The 16,662-nt window shown below is 42.1% G+C and overlaps 2 protein-coding genes across 8 annotated transcripts in view; one reads left to right on the forward strand and one right to left on the reverse strand.

The window, feature by feature from the left end:
- Nucleotides 1–4,195: 4,195 nt before the first annotated feature.
- LOC121841501 (pyruvate dehydrogenase (acetyl-transferring) kinase isozyme 2, mitochondrial-like) lies at nt 4,196–12,451 on the reverse strand. Its single transcript, XM_042310306.1, has 5 exons — nt 12,372–12,451; nt 11,990–12,243; nt 11,129–11,270; nt 4,939–5,010; nt 4,196–4,499 (listed from the first exon to the last, which is right to left on the reverse strand). The coding sequence occupies exons 2-5, from the start codon at nt 12,102–12,104 to the stop codon at nt 4,286–4,288; spliced, it is 543 nt and encodes a 180-aa protein (XP_042166240.1). The 5' UTR covers nt 12,105–12,243; nt 12,372–12,451; the 3' UTR covers nt 4,196–4,285.
- A 289-nt stretch (nt 12,452–12,740) lies between these two features.
- LOC112229221 (cytoplasmic dynein 1 intermediate chain 1) overlaps nt 12,741–16,662 on the forward strand; it is a 111,379-nt gene continuing 107,457 nt past the window's right edge. For all 7 annotated transcript variants that reach the window (XM_042310148.1, XM_042310151.1, XM_042310149.1 and 4 more), the window contains exons 1-3: nt 12,741–13,030; nt 13,868–13,989; nt 14,939–15,053. In XM_042310148.1, the coding sequence (XP_042166082.1) occupies nt 13,882–13,989; nt 14,939–15,053 (223 nt within the window). In that variant the 5' untranslated portion in view covers nt 12,741–13,030; nt 13,868–13,881. The remainder of the gene's footprint in view (nt 13,031–13,867; nt 13,990–14,938; nt 15,054–16,662) is intronic.

Genomic DNA, 16,662 nt, shown 5'->3' on the forward strand with positions numbered 1-16,662 from the left:
TATTTTCTGTCTTCATAGGAAACCTTGAATGAATGACATTTGTTTGAGCTCTTGTCTTATTCAACAAGTGAGGGTGGAACAAAAACAATTAGTCACCAAGATTTACAGTTGATTCTACCAAATTCCCTTTAGGCCCCAAAAAACATTGGAGATAAACGTCTGTCTAAACTTCCGAGATTGACAAATATTTGTAAGCAGTAAAAAACAAAAAGGTGAAATGCTCAGAGTTGAAACTATATGGAGTCTACATAGTATGTTGAAAATAACATTTGTTGACCACTATGTACCCATAGAACCTCCTGTAGTAGGGTAACCAGAGAAAACCCATCGACTGACAGCATGGCCTTGACATGTCTCTGACTGACACACTATATCTATCTGCGTCCATGGAGCTCAGTGTTCTAGCTGCATACTGTAGCCGTAAGTGAAGAGTTTAGAGAACACTAGATACAAAATCTAGTATCACAGACAATACTACTGTGATAGTGCAGCTTTTTATTTATTTAACCTTTATTTAACTAGACAAGTCAGTGAAGAACAAATTCTTATTTTCAATGACTGCAGAACGACAGATTTGTACCTTGTCAGCTCGGGATATGAACTTTCAACCTTTCGATTACTAGTCCAACGCTCTAACCACTAGGCTACCCTGCCGCTTATATCACTGTATAACCAAATTCAGGCGTTTAATAAATTAAATGATCAGTTACAAACTAAAATACACCTTTTAAACAAAATGCTAGTTTTTTTTTTACACTGCTTCTGTGTCATAATGTTAAAATAAGTGAGTGAAATGAATACCTGAAACGTGTGGCTAAATGAAACCAAAAGGTGAGATGTGATTGTGAGTAGTTTATGGCCCTGTTTCTGACTGTAACATTCACAAAGTCACTTATTGAATAGAGATCCTGGTATTGAATAGAGATCCTGGTATTGAATAGAGATCCTGGTATTGAATAGAGATCATGGTTTTGAATAGAGATCATGGTTTTGAATAGAGATCCTGGTTTTGAATAGAGATCCTGGTTTTGAATAGAGATCCTGGTATTGCCATTGAAACGCCTCCAACCTGAATGTGTTTTTCCACTTCAAGTGCTGGATGAGAATCTCCATTGCGAAGAATCCAGATATCTCACACACGCGCACACACACAGTACAACTGGGTACCTTCTGTCAGTTTCTGATTATGAATCATCATTCCATTCCTCCTTTCAGTCATCCTCCTCTTCATCTTTCTTTCCTCCTGCTCCTCATGTTATCTGAGCTCTCTCTCTCCATCTGTTTGGTTAACTTCTCCTCTCATACTTCCCCAGCTTCTTGGGATCCTTGCTGGGCATGCACCAGTCATCTGCCTCATTGCTCGTCTGGTAATGCCTTATGGCTGACTGGTTGTAAACAGGAAGTCTTTCCACAGACTCTGAGGACAAGGCCTGTTAATGGAGCACAGAGTGGAGTGGTAGGTTAGGTTATACAAGTACAAGGCATGTTAATGGAGCACAGAGTGGAGTGGTAAGTTAGATGATGAGGATATAGCTCTATCACAAGCTGGTCACATGATGAGTCTTCCATCATGACCCACATTCAGATGCATCAGATGGAAGTTATTTAAGTGGGTAATGGAATTACATGAGCATTGGGTACTAGGTAACCATGTTTAACATAATGGTATGTTTTGAATGAATAGGACAGAGTGAGCTTACATTATAACTCTGTGAGCCATACTGTTGCACGTGAACCAATATTGAAAATGAACCTACATACTTCAAAAACACCATCATTGTTTAGATGTAGAACACGACAACAAGTTAAGACTGTTGAACTGATAAATTCCATGCCTAGAAGTGTTACCTTCAGGTAGATGACAGCTGACGTCCCATATCCCTCCATGGAGTAGAGCTGCAGGTCTCCCTGGAAATACTTGGCATAGAGACGGGAGATGGGAAGACCATAGCCAAAACCAGCCTACAGAGAACCAGAGCCAGGGACACAAAGAGTTAAACTCACTCTGAACAATCACAGTACAGTAGTAGACAAGAACTCAGTTACACTTTTAACCCAGGGCAATGAATGAACAGCCCAGTCCAGTTTGTAATTCTGATTATTTACAACCGTGTTCACTACTGTTGGCTCACAGATGACATTTTAGTCAGTATAGACTCTGTTGCGGTTTACATTTTAGCTGAGATAAAATAAACACCAGGCGCTTGATTCAATTGAAAAATAAATGTCTCTCTAACATGTGACCAAACTGCCAAAGTCATAGGCTTAAATCAAGTTATACAGTCTGATAAACTACACTGCCAGTAGTTTAGGTTAATTGTATACATTATATAGTATACATTGTATACAGTGCATTCGGAAAGTATTCAAACCCCTTCCCCTACACATTTTGTTACGTTACAGCCTTATTCTAAAATGGATTAAATACATAAATGTACTCATCAATCTACACACAATAATAATGACAAAGCGAAAACAGGTTTTTTGAAATAAAAAACACAAATACCTTATTTACATAAGTATTCAGACCCTTTGCTATGAGACTCGAAATTGAGCTCCGGTGCATCCTGTTTCCATTGATCATCCTTGAGATGTTTCTACAACTTGATTAGAGTTCACCTGTGGTAAATTCAATTGATTGGACATGATTTGGAAAGGCAAACACCTGTCTGTCTATATAAGGTCCCATAGTTGAAAGTGCATGTCAGAGCAAAAAGGAAGCAATGAGAATTGTCCGTAGAGCTCCGAGACAGGATTGTGTCGAGGCACAGATCTGGGGAAGAGTACCAAAACATTTCTGCAGCATTGAAGGTCCCCAAGAACACAGTGGCCTCTATCATTCTTAAATGGAAGAAGTTTGGAACCACCAAGACTCTTCCTAGAGCTAGCCGCCTGGCCAAACTGAGCAATTAGGGGAGAAGGGCCTTGTTCAGGGAGGTGACCAAGAACCCGATGGTCACTCTGACAGAGCTCCAGACTTCTTCTGTGGAGATGGGAGAACCTTCCAGAAGGACAACTATCTCTGCAACACATTACCAATCAGGTATTTAAGGTAGAGTGGCCAGATGGAATCCACTCCTCGCTGAAAGGCACGACAGCCCGCTTGGAATTTGCCAAAAGGCACCGAAAGGACTGTCAGACCGTGAGAAACAAGATTCTCTGGACTGATGAAACTAATATTGAACTCTTTGGCCTGAATGCCAAGCGTCACATCTGGAGGAAACCTGGCACCATCCCTACGGTGAGGCATGGTGGTGGCAGCATCATGCTGTGGGGATGTTTTTCAGCAGCAGGGACTGGGAGACTAGTCAAGATCGAGGAAAAGATTAACAGAGCAACATAGAGAAAGATACTTGATGAAAACCTGCTCCAGAGCGCTCAGGACCCAAGACAACAACCCTAAGCACACAGCCAAGTCAATGCAGGATTGGCTTCGGGACAAGTCTCTTAATGTCTTTTAAGGTCCCCATCCAACCTGACAGAGGATCTGCAGAGAAGAACGGGAGAGAAACTCCAAATACAGGCGTGCCAGGAAGACTCAAGGCTGTAATCGCTGAGTAAAGGGTCTGAATAATTAATGTGATATTTCGTTATTACATTTTTAATTTATTTTTTTTATTTCTAAAAACCTGTTTTTGCTTTGGCATTATGTAGTATTATGTGTAGATTTACGAGGGGAAAAAACAATTTAACCCATTTTAGAATAAGGCTGTAACGTAAAAAGTCAAGGGGTCTGAATACTTTACGAATGTACTGTATATTAATATATTATTATAGTAGTATGGTATACACTGAGTGTACAAAACATTACACCTGCTCTTTCCATGACTAAGACTGATCAGGTGAAAGCTATGATCCCTTATTGATGTCACTTGATAAATCCACTTCAATCAGTATAGATGAAGGGGAGGAGACAGGTTAAAGGAGGACTCTTAAGCCTTGAGACAATTGAGACATGGATTGCATATGTGTGCCATTCAGAGGATGAATGGGCAAGACAAAAGATTTAAGTGCCTTTGAATGGGGTATGCCTGGCGCACCGGTTTGAGTGTGTCAAGAACATCAACACTGCTGGGTTTTTCACACTCAACAGTTTCCCATGTATCAAGATAATCCACCACCCAAAGGCCATCCAGCCAACTTGACATATTGGAGTCAGCATCCCTGTGGAAGTCTTTCAACACCTTGTAGAGTCCATACCTCAGCTAATTGAGGCTGTTCTGAGGGCAAAAGGGGGGGGGGGTGCAACTCAATATTAGGGAGATGTTCCAAATGCTTGGTACCCTCAGCGTATATTTAGTATTGTATACTGACAGTGCTGGTTCATGATCATGCGTGTGGAGATGCGGCTCATGTAGAAGCGATCCAAGAAGTACTGGACGTTCTGATTGGTCACAGGGTCGGAGCCAAAGGCATCCTTGTACTCCACCACTCCCTGTGCCATGGTGGTAACCACGTTGTTGTGGCGGTTCCTGATGTTCACCAGCGTCTCAGTGAACCTGAGGGGAGACAGGACAGGAAAGGGGTTTTAATGCTGGGTCTTAGGTTCACAACTCGGCACATTCCAACACGCTACCATGAAAGGAACCTAAGATACGTAGCTGGGTGGATAGATGTCAAACTTCATTCATTCACATCTGCAAGGTTGCTACCAACTCAAAACCATCTTTTGCAAAAGCCTGTAAATCATTCTATTCTGTATGCAGTAGAGCCAGAGTTATGGTTGAAGTGTTTATCCATCAGATCATGTCCATTCCAGATTAAGATTCCAGATAATAATCAATCTATTATTCAGTTAAAGGAAGTAGCTATTAATGGGCTGAGCTTAGAGAAAGACTATCTTTCCTTTCCTGAATGAACTATGACTCAGTTATCTAATGAGACGTGCTGAACAGTAGCAAGACCTATCTGCTGGATGTGACTGTGTAATTGACATACTTCTTCAGGATCTTTTTATCATCGGGCTCTTTCTCCAGGAAGCCCACTATCTCCATCAGACTTGTTGCATACCTGTAGGAATACAACACAGAAGACTGGTTAGTTTGCACAGGGAAACACTAATACATCAGGCTTTATAGGGCATTCATACAGCGTATTCTTAAAGCAGCCTCCAGTATCTATGTTGCAATAGTCTATGTGCTGGGGGGCTAGGGTCAGTCTGTTATATCTGGGGTAATTCTCCTTTCTTACCTGGTGACCTGTGTGAATTTATGTATGCTCCCTCTATCTCCCTCTTCCTTCCCTCCGGAGGACCATGCCTCAGGACTACCTGGCCTGATGACTCCTGGCTGTCCCCAGTCCACCTGGTCATGCTGCTGCTCCAGTTTCAACTGTTCTGCCTGCGGCTATGGAACCCTGACCTGTTCACCGGACGTGCTACCTTGTACCCGACCTGCTGTTTTCAACTCTCTCTCTCTCTACTGCACCTGCTGTCACGACCTCTGAATGTTTGGCTATGAAGAGCCAACTAACATTTATTCCTGAGGTGCTGACTTGTTGCACCCTCTACAACCAGTGATTACTATTTGACGCTACTGGTCATCTATGAACGTTTGTACATCTTGAAGAACAATCTGGCCTTAGTGGCCATGTACTCTTATAATCTCCACCTGGCACAGTCAGAAGAGGACTGACCACCCCTCAGTTCCTCTCTAGGTTTCTTCCTAAGTTCCTGCCTTTCTAAGGAGTTTTTCCTAGCCACCGTGCTTCTACATCTGCATTGCTTGCTGTTTGGGGTTTAAGGATGGGTTTCTGTATAAGCACTTTGTGACATCTGATGTAAAAAGAGCTTTATAAATACATTTGATTTGATAGAGCATTCATTAAGCATTTATAAGAAATGTGCTTGGAAGTGTAGCAAGACATTTTCTTATGAATGAATGATTTCTGAAGTATCTACAAGCATAATAAAGGTTATATTAATGCTTCATTAAACTTTTAAAGTTTCTTTCAAAGTGAGGCCGAAATAAAGGTCTTCATTGAATTCTGCCCTGAGAATGTGGCCAATAGAAGCCAAAAACCAGGGCACTTCTTTCCTTCAGCTAATCACTTTGGACTGTTCCGTTCCTCGTTGACTCCTGGAGTTCCTCGTTGACTCCTGGAGTTCAACTGTTGGAAATCTCAGAATTCTATTTGGGAACGGCCTCTGACTCTCTTGTAGTGACCATGGAAACCACAGGGTGCGTTTATACATGCTATAATAACTAGGGTTACTTGTGACTGGAGATAGGGTGCCATTTGGGACATGCAGACTAGGCCTATTCCCTATATAGTGCACTACTTTTGACAAGAGCCATATGGGCCCTGGTAAAAAGTAGTGCACTAAATAGGGAATAGGGTGCCATTTGGGCCAACATGTTCCCTCCGATGTAAAAACATTCCTCACAATTTTCATCCTCTCAAAACCTGAATATTCTCTCTGTACAGCAAACCCTAAATACTTCTGACCTAGTGGAAGAAGGCCTCCTAAGTTAAACCAGTAAGCATTTTAGTAGCCTACTTATCAGCCTACTAGTTTGGTCAGAGGAGTCACTATTAAGGCCTGGTTAAGAGGCTGTGAAGCTGTAAGTTAAATTGTACTGACTTCAGTGACTTGCAGATAGTCAGGAAGGTAGGTGAGAGATCAGAGTGGCTGACTGTTTTCAAACCCTCTGTCCACCAATTGACCTTGAACCCTCCCACTCTACTAACACAGCTGTTGCATTGGCTACATACTTTAACAGATACATTAGGCTAACTATCTTGAATTACAAAGTTTACCTGTAACATTTGTTGATGCCAGTCACCACTACCCAAGCGAAATAAACGCCAAATCAATATTGTTGATGGAAAAAGCCACAGCCTGGATATGAAAATAGCCTCAATAGAGTAGCGTTGACGTAGACAGCTACATTTAGACCCAGTTTATAAATATCTGCCGTACCATGACATTGCCAATAACGTTGGCACATACAGTATGGTTCTGTACTGGTCATCTATCACAGCGGTACTGTCCCAAATGTTACCCTATTCCCAATATAATGCACTACTTTTGACAAGGGCCTATAAGGCAATGGTCAAAAGTAGTGCACTATGTAGGAAATAGGGTGCAATTTGGGACTAAGATTTAGAGGTAGACCGATTATGATTTTTCAACACTGATACCGATACCGATTATTGGAGGACCAAAAAAAGCAGATACTCATTAAAATCGGCCGATTGTTTTTATTTATTTGTAATAATGACAATTACAACAATACTGAATGAACATTTATTTTAACTTAATATAATACATCAATAAAATCAACTTAGCCTCAAATAAATAATGAAACATGTTCAATTTGGTTTAAATAATGCAAAAACAAAGTGTTGGAGAGGAAAGTAAAAGTGCAATATGTGCCATGTAAGAAAGCTAACGTTGTAAGAAAGTCACCCTTGAAGCAGCGTTACCCATGCAGAGCAAGTGGAACAACCACTCCAAGTCTCAGAGCGAGTGACGTTTGAAACGCTATTAGCACGCACCCCGCTAACTAGCTAGCCATTTCACATTGGTTACACCAGCCTAATCTCGAGAGTTGATAGGCTTGAAGTCATAAACAGCTCAATGCTTGAAGCACAACGAAGAGCTGCTGGTAAAACACACAAAAGTGCTGTTTGAATGAATGCTTACGAGCCTGCTGCTGCCTACCACCGCTCAGTCAGACTGCTCTATCAAATCATAGAATTAGTTATAACATAATAACACACAGAAATACGAGCCTTTGGTCATTAATATGGTCGAATCCGGAAACTATCATCTCGAATACAAGACGTTTATTCTTTCAGTGAAATGTAATCTGTATTTTATCTAACGGGTGGCATCCATTAGTCTAAATATTCCTGTTACATTGCACAACCTTCAATGTTATGTCATAATTACGTAAAATTCTGCCAAATTAGGCAGCCCAAACTGTTGCATATACCCTGACTCTGCGTGCAATGAACACAAGAGAAGTGACACAATTTCACAAGGTTAATATTGCCTGCTAACCTGGATTTCTTTTAGCTAAATATGCAGGTTGCTTCTAATTTTAAGAAAGGCATTGATGTTTATGGTTAGGTACACATTGGAGCAACGATACGCACTGCATCGATTATATGCAACGCAGGACACGCTAGATAAACTAGTAATATCATCAACCATGTGTAGTTAACTAGTGATTATGATTGATTGATTGTTTTTTATAAGATAAGTTTAATGCTAGCTAGCAACTTACCTTGGCTTACTGCATTCGCGTAACAGGCAGGCTCCTCGTGGAGTGCAATGTAATCAGGTGGTTAGAGCGTTGGACTAGTTAACTGTAAGGTTGCAAGATTGAATTCCCGAGCTGACAAAGTAAAAATCTGTCGTTCTGCCCCCGAACGAGGCAGTTAACCCACCGTTCCTAGGCCATCATTGAAAATAACTGACCTGCCTAGTTAAATAAAGATTAAATAAAAGGTGTAAAAAATAAATAATAATAAATAAATAAATAAATAGCGGCCAAATCGGTGTCCAAAAATACCGATTTCCGATTGTTATGAAAACTTGAATTCGGCCCGAATTAATCGGCCATTCCGATTAATCGGTCGACCTCTACTAACAATAAGTTATTGCCCTATTTCAGAGGTTCAACTGACATGCCATTACATAGTAGTTCTCTGATGGTTTTACCCATCTAGGAAATAGACAAATTCATTTCTGGAAAATGGTGAAGTAACATAACATAGATATCACTAGCACCATTTATTTTAGGAAAGTATGATGTTTCAATAAGAGAAGACAATTGCAAGTAACCACTTTTCCAAATGACAAATCCCTCTGACTGTCACTCACTCACTAATACAGACTTGATGCACATTGTCCATCATCCCAGAAAACCTAGACCCACTCCAATTTGCATACCGCACCAACTTATCCACAGATGACGCAATCTCTATTGCACTCCACAAAACCCTTTCCCACCTGGACAAAAGGAACACCTACGTGAGAATGCTGTTCATTGACTACAGCTCAGCGTTCAACACCATAGTGCCCTCAAAGCTCATCACTAAGCTCGGGACCCTGGGACAAAATACCTCCCTGTGCAACTGGATCCTGGACTTCCCGACAGGCTGCCCCCCAGGTGGTAAGGGTAGGCAACAAGACATCTGCCACGCTGATCCTCAACACGGGGGCCCCTCAGGGGTGGGTGCTTAGTCCCCTTCTGTACTCCCTGTTCACCCATGACTGCATGGCCAAGCACGACTCCAACACCATCATTAAGTTTGCTGACGACACAACGGTGGTAGGCCTTATCACTGACAACGATGCGACAGCCTATTGGGAGGAGGTCAGAAACTTGGCAGTGTAAGGCCAGGACAACAACCTCTCCCTCAATGTGATCAAGACAAAGGAGATGTATTAGGCGACTATAGGAAAAGGAGGGCAGAGCATGCCATTTTTCATGGCGGCTACATTTCTGATGACCCTGTCTCACACGGCCCCCTGTTCCACTGTGATGTTACATGACAATGTTCCAGGCCACATTGTCTCTCTGTACACATGTGCAGCCTACCTGACAGACAGAGACCTGAGACACAGACAGCTGGCACCCTGCCTTGTAGGCTGCAAGCTATGCACTCATACCTCTCACTGGGCCAGAGTAGTTCAGTAAGATAAGTCTACATGCTGGTGTGCCCGGCAGGATAATAACATCCTACAGAGTCTGTTGGAATAGGCAATATCACCTACAGTATATGGTTGTTCAAGATAAGGCATTTATCATATATATTTCAGACTAGCACAGAGAGTAGTGCTTGAATTGGGAAGGAGCTCACCGGAACCTCAAATGTTCTACAGCTTGAGTTCCTGCACCACTTAAATAATATTAGCTCAAAAGTATTGTGGAGTTCCTTCACCTAAATAAAAACTGTACCGTCACCCAAAATGGGTACCGGCACCTATTTAAGTCCAATTCAAGCACTGGCAGAGAGCAATGATCAAGTTCAATAATCAATATCAACAAAGGTGAGGTGAAAGGAGTCTAGCTAGCTGATGAATACTTCAACAGAGCGAACCATTTCCTCTCGCACAACAAACAGTGAACATCAACACCATACCATCTTAATCTCTAGCCTGCAGCTCAACTCCAAGGTAAGCTAGATTGGTCCCAGATCTACAGACATGAGGGACACAAAGTATATTGAAAGCAGGTGCTTCCACACAGGTGTGGTTCCTGAATTAATAAAGCAATTAACATCCCATCATGCTTAGGGTATAAAAATAATAAATAAAAATGCTGGGCAGGCCATTGGGCACGGAATAGTTTGATGAGCATGAAAATTATGTAAACCATATGCCATGGCTGTCTCAGTCAGATCTCAACCCAACTGAACACTTATGGGAGATTCTGGAGTGGCGCCTGAGACAGCTTTCTCCACCACCATCAACAAAACATCAAATGATGAGATTTATCTTGGAAAAATGGTGTCCTATCCCTCCAATAGAGTTCCAGACACTTGTAGAATATAATAGCTAATGTACTAGCTCTGTAGTAACTGTAGTGAGGGGTGGTATAACATTACTGTACCAGCACTGTAGTAACTGTAGTGAGGGGTGGTATAATGTTACTGTACCTGCACTGTAGTAACTGTAGTGAGGGGTGGTATAATGTTACTGTACCTGCACTGTAGTAACTGTAGTGAGGGGTGGTATAACATTACTACATTACTGTACCTGCTCTGTAGTAACTGTAGTGAGGGGTGGTATAACATTACTGTACCTGCTCTGTAGTAACTGTAGTGAGGGGTGGTATAACGTTACTGTACCTGCTCTGTAGTAACTGTAGTGAGGGGTGGTATAACATTACTGTACCTGCTCTGTAGTAACTGTAGTGAGGGGTGTTATAACATTACTGTACCTGCTCTGTAGTAACTGTAGTGAGGGGTGTTATAACATTACTGTACCTGCTCTGTAGTAACTGTAGTGAGGGGTGTTATAACGTCACTGTACCTGCTCTGTAGTAACTGTAGTGAGGGGTGGTATAACATTACTGTACCTGCTCTGTAGTAACTGTAGTGAGGGGTGGTATAACATTACTGTACCTGCTCTGTAGTAACTGTAGTGAGGGGTGGTATAACGTTACTGTACCAGCTCTGTAGTAACTGTAGTGAAGGGGTGCTGAGAAGCTTGTCAGGGAGGAAGTCAATCTCCTTCATGATGTTGGCCAGCCGGACAGGAAGCTCCTGACGAAGGAACACAAAGGACGTCTTCTCACAGGCATTGGCCGAGCCTGTAGTCACATGACAACACATCTGCGTTGTACTAATTGGGGGTATACCGTAGCAAAATGTTATGCAATGGAAAACAAGCGTTGGTTTCTCATTGGACCAGTTCAGGTAGTCCCTCCCCGTTTCAATCCCAGAGATATCACAAGACAGGAGGTCATCCAGTACATATACTGTTGTGTAAATGTTTAAGACAATGTCAAGATCTTGAAATTATTTGTTTTGGCAGCTGTATTATGTCATCTTTTCACCCAAGAACATGGGTCAAGTGCCATCTAAGAGTAAAGCATGAACCGGGTATTTATTTCTCCTTGCTTTCATCCAAACCATCCCATCATTAGGGGTTTGATACAATTTCAAAGTATGTACATTTTGAACTACTGTACTGCAGTCATTCTCTAATTTCAGGCATCAGGATAGAAGGGAAATACAATGGGAATCCAAGTCTGGTTAGGCAGCTTCATCCATTTACAGCAATAACATGATAAGGAAGAATAGAGCTGGAAGAATGTTAATCAAAGCTTCAGCAGAGAGTTAATCTGTGATCAGGGAGCACATACTGTACAGTACACTGGTCAGTGACAGCAGTGAATGCACTACAACAAACATTCTAGCTACTTTGATAAATGCAACCAGTGGTACTTGTTGTTCTATGGATTCAGAATAAACGTGGACAGTATTATTGTTTAGCCGTGTTATTGACAGGACAGGTATGAAAACTTACCAAAGTCTATGAATTGTTTCATTGACAGCGGCGAGGGGGAGAACTTGGAAAACCGATCCACTAGTGCTTGTTTAGGTATGGAGCTGTTCCTTAGCAAAAATTGCGTGAACTTCATGGTTGCAACAAATTCAAATTGAAGTCCCGAGACAGTCGGATTGTTGTGTCAGGTCAGGGTGCCCTTTCTTGTCACCAGCAGCAAGCTCCAGTCTCGCAGACGTTGAAGAAGCTTGCTAACGTTAGCTAGTTGACCAATGCTAGCCACCAAGGGCAATATTAAGGCATTAAATTGACATATTCAAAACCATTTACAATGAAACACAATACATTTCCCGAACAGTGCCCAATGTATTTTCATCTCATAAACGTTCAATAAACTACTTACAATATTTCAGAAATCACGAACGCTCCTCCCAAGACCGATCTCTTTATTGTTAATGAAGTTTGGATTTGATTGGCATTGGCGTTGACCAATGAAAGATCACTACGCTAGTTTTGGGGCGGGATTTTATCGGTTTTGATCTTAAATAATTGCCCCAACGCATCTCAGAAATAAATAAGCATTTGCGAACAGAAAAAACATCAAATCCAATTTACGTATTAATTATGATATTATATACCGGTATATATATTAAAAAATGATTGGCAAATAAATCTAAATCTGATACCCCAGCACTGTCGCCGTACACTTCTCTAAATGTCCTGTAGATGACGACATTGTAACAGCTAAAGTTAATTCAAAGCGACACATTGCACTGATAGGTGGAATTTCCTCCTCTCTTCCTGAGGGATGCTGCATCATGCACATGTTTTATATTTTATTTAGGTCATCTGGCGCGAATATTCTTGATTTTAGCCAATGACAGTAATATCATCTGAACTGAAACGACCTCTTTTCACCATACATCCGAGGTTTGTTGGTTAAATATCATTAGAGGAGGATAAATAATGTGGTGATTTGCCGGGGGTGTAGCAGCCGTGATACAGCATCTTTCTTTGCAAGTGACACATCATCATCAGCATCCATAGGGAAAGAGAGATCAGGTATGACAAGTCTTTACGAGGAAATATAATGATTTATTGCATACATTTGTAGCCTGTGTATCATTTGTGCTCGTGTAATTGCTATTTTGCTGGGTGTTTCTCTGTTTGGCTTTGGATCGTGGGAAGAAGAGGCGCATTGAAAAATGACGTAACGTTAATTGCTAATAATACCCAATTTATAATTACCTATACGTGGTGTGTTAAAGGGGAAAACGCTATTTTCTCCACTCCTAATGGGTACAGTAGTGGCATCTTCTGCATCTTATGCATTGCCAATTGCTACCAACTGCGGCTGTTCCTTTGAATTGTATTGTTTTGTGTGTTTTTCAATAAAGTGTTTCTTTATTTTATCCTCCACTTTTGTTCATTACCTATTTTATTCGGCTGTATTCCCTCCTGCCTGCTTAGCCCAGCAGGATTCTCAATGATGCTATTTACATCACTCAACTGTACTACAAAAAATACAGTTGCAAGTGTTTCAAATCCAAATCTGGCAGTTGTGGGAGAATAAACTTGATACAATGCCTTCCTTATGGTGTCATTGTCCTTTTACTACAATTCAATATTCAGATCTTGAATTGTTACCAAATTTTCCAACCCTTGCCCTTGGTGATGCCTTCAAGTGAAGTATGATTATTTTGTATTGACCCTACCACAATACATTGATAGGGAGATGTAGGTAGATGATGGACTTATTTATTCCCTGAATTGTTATGGATTATGGATCATGTTACAGGCCAAACAGGAAGGAACTTAATGACCCAGGGCCACACCCAGTAGCAGTTCTCTAGTGTTGAAGGTACATTGCATCCTTGTGTGACATTCCTTTTTTCCCAGCTCAATAGGAAACAATGGCAGACAAAAGTGACATAAAAGCCGAGCTAGAGCGCAAAAAGCAGCGCCTAGCTCAGATCAGGGAGGAGAAGAAGAGGAAGGAGGAGGAAAGGAAAAAGAAAGAGGTAAGATAGGAAAAAAGTGAGTAGACACACTGTCATGCTCATCCCTGTCTGTCCGACTTGACCTGAGCCATAGACCTCATGCTAATATCCTATTACAAAGCTAATATACTGTGTGTGTGTGTGTGTGTGTGTGTGTGTGTGTGTGTGTGTGTGTGTGTGTGTGTGTGTGTGTGTGTGTGTGTGTGTGTGTGTGTGTGTGTGTGTGTGTGTGTGTGTGTGTGGTTAGCGCATTGGACTAGTAACTGAAAGGTTGCAAAATCAAATCCCCGAGCTGACAAGGTAAAAATCTGTCATTCTGCCCCTGAACAAGGCAGTTAACCCACTGTTCCTAGGCCGTCATTGAAAATATGAATTTATTCTTAACTGCCTTGCCTAGTTAAATAAAGGTAAAATAAAAATATACACCACCTGCTCTTTCCATGACAGACTGACCAGGTGAATCCAGGTAAAAGCTATGAACCCTTATTGATGTCACTTGTTAAATCCACTTCAATCAGTGTAGATGAAGGGGAGGAGACAGGTTCAATAATGATTTTTAAGCCTTGAGACAATTATGACATGGATTGTGTATGTGAGCCATTCAGAGGGTAAATGGGTGAGACAATAGACTTAAGTGCCTTTGATAGGGGTATGGTAGTAGGTGCCAGGTGTTTGTGTCAAGAACTGCAATGCTGCTGGGTTTTTCACGCTCAACAGTTTCTCGTTTGTATCAAGAATGGTCCATCACCCAAAGGACATCCAGCCAACTTGACACAAATGTGGGAAGCATTGGAGTCAACATGGGCCAGCATCCCTGTGGAACGCTTTTGACACCTTGTAGAGTCTATGCCCTGACGAATCGAGGTTGTTCTGAGGGAAAAAAGGGTGTGTGTAACTCAATATTAGGAAGGTGTTCCTAATGTTTGGTATACTCAAGAGTATGTGTGTGTGTGTGTGTGTGTGTGTACAGACAGAGACGCAGCAGAAGGCTGAAGCTGCCCCAGTGGACTCCGACTTGGACCGGAAGCGCAGAGAGACTGAGGCCCTTCTACAGAGCATCGGCATCTCCCCAGAACCCCCACTAGGTACACAGACACACACACTGCACAACTCAAATTAGTTAGGGATGAGCTCCTCAAACAAAGCTACAGTTAGCGTTTCTGTGGGGCAGAAACCATAGAAATGAGAATGAATAGAAAGGGCATCTCCATTCAAGTCAATGACGGCATAATGGGTAGACTGGCAGCCATTTTGAGTGTACCCATGCCAGGAAGTAAAATCAAGATGTTTACCCTTCAATCTGTGCTGTGATTGGTTGAGTCAACTCAACTGAAATGACAAAAAATACATTCCATTTCATGAGCCACATTAGTTAGCATCATTTGAATGAACATTCTACATTACCATGGCAATCCAGCATCAGTTGATGCAGTATAATATTCCAAAAATGATTGGAAATGTTATACTGTGGAAATGATTGCGTCACAATACCAGGCAGCCATTTCGAGTGTATCCATGAATTTACGAGTCAATTACCAGCGTTAGAGCTTCCAAGTCCGTTCTATTCATTCTTATTTCTATGGCAGAAACTGTCATCATATAAACTCAGCAAAAAAATAATTCATAATAATCCAAATAACTTCACAGATCTTCATAGTAAAGGGTTTAAACACTGTTTCCCATGCTTGTTCAATGAACCATAAACAATGAATGAACATGCACCAGTGGAACGGTCATTAAGACACTAACAGCTTACAGACGGTAGGCAATTAAGGTCACAGTTATGAAAGGACACTTAGGACACCAAAGAGGCCTTTCTACTGACTCTGAAAAACACCAAAAGAAAGATGCCCAGGGTCCCTGCTCATCTGCGTGAACGTGCCTTAGGCATGAGGACTGAAGATGTGCCAGGGCAATAAATTGCAATGTCCGTACTGTGGGGGGTTTGTAGGCCTGTTGTAAGGCAGGTCCTCACTAGACATCACCGACAACAACGTCGCCTATGGGCACAAACCCACCGTCGCTGGACCAGACAGGACTGGCAAAAAGTGCTCATCACTGACGAGTTGCGGTTTTGTCTCACCGGGGGTGATGGTCAGATTTGCGTTTATCGTTGAAGGACTGAGCTTTACACCGAGGCCTGTACTCTGGAGCGGGATCGATTTGGAGGTGGAGGGTCCATCATGGTCTGGGGCGGTATGTCACAGCATCATCGGACTGAGCTTGTTGTCATTGCAGGCAATCTCAACGCTGTGCGTAACAGGGAAGACATCCTCCTCCCTCATGTGGTACCCTTCCTGCAGGCTCATCCTGACATGACCCTCCAGCATGACAATGCCACCAGCCATACTGCTTGTTCTGTGCGTGATTTCCTGCAAGACAGGAATGTCAGTGTTCTTCCATAGCCAGGTTAGGGCCCGGATCTAAATCCCATTGAGCACGTCTGGGACCTGTAGGATCGGAGGGTGAAGGCTAAGGCCATTCCCCCCAATGTCTGGGAACTTGCAGGTGCCTTGGTGGAAGAATGGGCTAACATCTCACAGCAAGAACTGGCAAATCTGTTGCAGTCCGTGAGGAGGAGATGCGCTGCAGTACTTAATGCAGCTGGTGGCCACGCCAGATACTGACGGTTACTTTTGATTTTGACCCCCCCTTTGTTCAGGGACACATTATTCCATTTCTGTTAGTCACATG

The sequence above is a fragment of the Oncorhynchus tshawytscha genome, linkage group LG31 (assembly GCF_018296145.1).
Source record: "Oncorhynchus tshawytscha isolate Ot180627B linkage group LG31, Otsh_v2.0, whole genome shotgun sequence".
NCBI classification, from domain to species: Eukaryota; Metazoa; Chordata; class Actinopteri; order Salmoniformes; family Salmonidae; genus Oncorhynchus; species Oncorhynchus tshawytscha.